Below are 3719 nucleotides of genomic sequence, written 5' to 3'. Positions count from 1 at the left end.
TGTTTATCTTTTTACTTGTTTTTACACATCGCAGTTTCTCCTCTCCCTCTTCATAAACATGTTCTGTTGTCTGGCTGTTCTCAGAGCTCTGAAGCAGTCAGGACCAGGAGAGAGAGGGAGAGAGGAGGAAAACCACATGAAGAGAAGAGCGTTTTATCTCATTCTTATAAATACTGTGACATTTATAATAACTTATGTACCCAGCTCACTTGTTGCATTACAACATCTTCTGCCAATGTCTGTTATCCCAGAACTGGATACAATAAGTCTAACAACTTTCGCGGTGGCTGGTTTTGTGCAGCCTCTCCTTTATATCCACAGGGTGAGGAAACTGCCCTTCTGTAACTCACCATAGTTTCTCTTTTTCATGCCCTGATTTTAAAAGCATTTCGATGAGTGATGGGGAAAGCTTGTCATAACCTGTCATGCTGATTGTTTTTTTTATAAGAATAATATCAATTGCCTGTGCCTTGATTTCCATAAAACCACGATGAGGATCTGTCTTTGTATGAAAATGTCTCGGTGTGTTCGGGATAAATTCCTATCATTTGTTTGAACAATGTAAATACAAGAATGACAAAATTGATTTACACTCACATCATTATTATGCATTGTATTGTCGTCATTTCAAGAAACCTGTTTTTTAACTGTATTGTACAGAAGCACGTTTAACTGCATCACAAGAGTAAAGAATATCCACATCATCCAAAAGTCAAAACAGACACTGATAAAATAAAAAATAAGTCTCAAGAATATCTGTGTGGATAGAATTGTTTAGATGCAATCTGGCACAAAAAATTGCATGTAACAATGTGCGCAAATTTATAAAATGCACTGAGTGCTATTGTTGATGCACTGTTAAAAAATAAGCCAATTCTTTTACACTCAAACACATTGAAACGTTCCTTTAAATCGCTCACAAATGCTTCTCAAATGTTTTTTATTTTTATTTTTTTGCTTGCATGTGAAGGTAAAAATCCTTGGTCAGTCTGGAGGCAAAGCACGGCATTTGTCTCTTTTTATGAGTCGCAGAATCTAGGGTGTAAGACTCAAAGTGATTCGCTACAAGCTGGTTTACTCTTGTCAGATTCTGAATAATCTCTAGATGACTGTTCATCAACATCTTGCAAAGCTCACAGATGAATACAGAACCCGTCTGCGGATTCCTCCACGAGTAATAACCTACAGAGACAACAACTGTTTTAATATTTATGTGCAGGAGTGCTATATATGTGTACATTTAAAGGTCCTGTGTTTAGTTTTATGGAGGATCTATTTACGTAATGAAGCAATATGTTTTTATTACCTTTTAATGAGCTATTTCTATCTTCATTCATTGTGGGCCCAATTAGATGGAATTCACCATTTTGTTTCTACAGTAACCCTAAACGGACAGCTGGTCAACAGAGTATGTTTCGTAAATACGTTATCTCCTTAAGCAAAGAAGCGAAAAAAGTGATGTCATCTTAGTCCTGTGTCAGCCCCCATAGTGTTTCGAAAGGGAGGAAAGAGGGGTGGAGTGAGCCATTGGTTGCAATTTCACAACCTCACCGCTAGATGCCGCTAAAAAGCCAATATTGCTCTTTTAAATATAACACACTCGTTGTGTCATCTGCTGTATTATGTGAACAGTGCTAAATAATTACAGAACAAATGCAATGCAGACCTTCCACCGTGGAATAACAGCAAAGAAAATCCAATTCCGGAACGTCTGAGATTCCGATAAATTCTGGTGCTTCTTCACTGTCTGTCTCAACGCCAGGGTCATACATCTCCCCTCTGCAGGCCTAAATATGGAATAACAAAAGAAACAGCAATATGAAAAGATGAACTGGATAGAGAAGAAATTAAAAAGAAACAAACAGAAACCTGAAGGAAGAAGATTTTCGGCTTGTCCTGCAAAGTTGGGCAGAGGTCTGCGGTCATGGTAGAGGTCAGAGTTTTGATGGGGATCCATCGCTGATCTGATCCAAGAAGGGATCCTTCCTTTCCATGGCTCATCAGAACACACACAAAACAAGACATGTCTGTGTGGTCATCTTCAGACGCTGGAAGACATACAGTTGAGTCAATTCACACAGGAAAGAGAAACAAGCTACACTGAAAAATACAACATCTTTTACCTTTCGTCAGTGCAGCAGTCATTTCGTCAGCCGACAAATTTCTTTCCAACTGCACATTAAAACCCAAAGACTGGAACGTCTTCAACAGTAGATGTTCATCTGCTCTACATCCGGTTCTGTGCAAACGTGGAGCTCCTAGAACATCACAACACAAATAATGATGGGGAATGATAGGAATTTAATAGTATTTGCTTCCGTTCTTATTTTTGAGAAAGTTGAAAGTGACTAATTGTACTGATTTGTGATTCAGTGAGTCAGATGCTAATTCAGCCACTGGATGAATCAGTGAGCGAGTCATTTGTTTGTGAATCAAACTACACTGGCAGCACGCAAAGAAACACAACGGAAAGTCGGTTTGTGTATTCGGTGTGAAATGAAACATATCAGAGTGTGTGAGAATTGTTGTGACAGTGAATGACAATCTTGCTTAGCTGTTTCCAAAAAACGTGGCAAGTTGAGTTTATTTGAGGAACGAATTGTTGGTCAAATAAACCACAATGTGGATTTAACATGGTGTGAATCACATGAACATAATCGAAGTCAGCAAGAAGAAATATAAAAAATAAGAAACGTTATAAAAATTTAGATAAGATGTATTACATTTACATAATGACGTAATTTTTTAAACCTTTCAGTTAGCAATCAGCATGTGCTTTTTTACAACTTACAACTGTTGAACAAATACATTTCTAGGAAAATAATTGTTTTCGTAGTAGATATGCTGATACTCACCAGGGAAATCTTCATTACTGATGATAAGACATTTGCCCATGTGTTTATGCTTCTCATAGGATTCAAAGTCACAGAGCTGTCTGAAAGCCCTGTAAAAATTTCCACAATTTCAACAATATAAAAATATTACAAAAGCATGCCCAATTTAAAGATTCTGAAAGTTTGAGTTCTCAGATTAATTTGATCCACGTGTTTACCTGTGATCTTCACGTCCACGCGAGCCCAATCTGACCCCTAATTCTTTATCCCACTGCATCATGTGCTATGAGCTTGAAAGTAACTTCCTACAATCTTACGCCTTTAATTCTACATGTCATCTTTGTTTTACTTTCATTACCTCTGACAGAGAAACTCAAAGTCTAAGGTATTGCCTCATTATGAGGAAAGTTAATATTTAACAGATTTATTTGCCTAAACCATATCAAACACCTTACAAACATATTGTTTAATGCAGATTGTTTGCACAAAATGTATAAATATCAAACTTAGAATTTAAAATGATCTAAAGATGTTCTTAAAGGGAGACTAATTCTACTACTTAGAAAACATATAACATACTTTCTGTACACTTATGTTTCTTTCAAAAGACGCTTTTGGGCAAATATTGACAATACGAGTAGTAGCGCCCTCTGCTGTACACCTACGGTTACTGTGAATGCTGTAGATGAACATGAACACATGAAGATGTTTAAATGATTTTGAAGACAATATACAATTATGCTAACATAACAGAGTATAATTAAATTAAATTGTTATTAAATTGTGGGAACTTCATCAAAAATATTAAAAAATATATGCTAGTACACAAACAAAACTATGTTTGTCTGTTACTCAAATAAACACACGAGTTAAAGGGTTTTTCCA

General features: G+C 36.4%; 1 protein-coding gene across 3 annotated transcripts; it reads right to left on the bottom strand.

Moving 5' to 3' along the window:
* Positions 1 to 598: 598 nt before the first annotated feature.
* Positions 599 to 3183, bottom strand: casp21 (caspase 21, apoptosis-related cysteine peptidase). 3 transcript variants are annotated; one of them, XM_056731297.1, is made up of 6 exons: positions 3053 to 3183; positions 2856 to 2944; positions 2124 to 2258; positions 1870 to 2048; positions 1667 to 1787; positions 599 to 1197 (listed from the first exon to the last, which is right to left on the bottom strand). In XM_056731297.1, the coding sequence occupies exons 1-6, from the start codon at positions 3112 to 3114 to the stop codon at positions 947 to 949; spliced, it is 837 nt and encodes a 278-aa protein (XP_056587275.1). In that variant the 5' UTR covers positions 3115 to 3183; the 3' UTR covers positions 599 to 946. The 3 variants fall into 3 exon arrangements, with proteins under 3 accessions (XP_056587275.1, XP_056587276.1, XP_056587277.1); XM_056731298.1 differs by having other exon boundaries at positions 599 to 1182; XM_056731299.1 differs by lacking the exon at positions 599 to 1197 and adding an exon at positions 1206 to 1563.
* Positions 3184 to 3719: the final 536 nt, after the last annotated feature.

This window comes from Triplophysa dalaica, chromosome 19 (assembly GCF_015846415.1).
Source record: "Triplophysa dalaica isolate WHDGS20190420 chromosome 19, ASM1584641v1, whole genome shotgun sequence".
NCBI lineage: Eukaryota > Metazoa > Chordata > Actinopteri > Cypriniformes > Nemacheilidae > Triplophysa > Triplophysa dalaica.
This window is presented reverse-complemented; position numbering and strand designations above follow the sequence as displayed.

Coding starts and splice junctions, on each gene's coding strand:
- casp21 (XM_056731297.1), bottom strand. CDS start 3,114: ATGATGCAGTGGGATAAAGAATTAGGGGTCAGATTGGGCTCGCGTGGA. Junction 2,945..3,052: donor CGTGGACGTGAAGATCACAG/GTAAACACGTGG, acceptor AAATTTTTACAG/GGCTTTCAGACAGCTCTGTG. Junction 2,049..2,123: donor GACTGCTGCACTGACGAAAG/GTAAAAGATGTT, acceptor TATGTCTTCCAG/CGTCTGAAGATGACCACACA.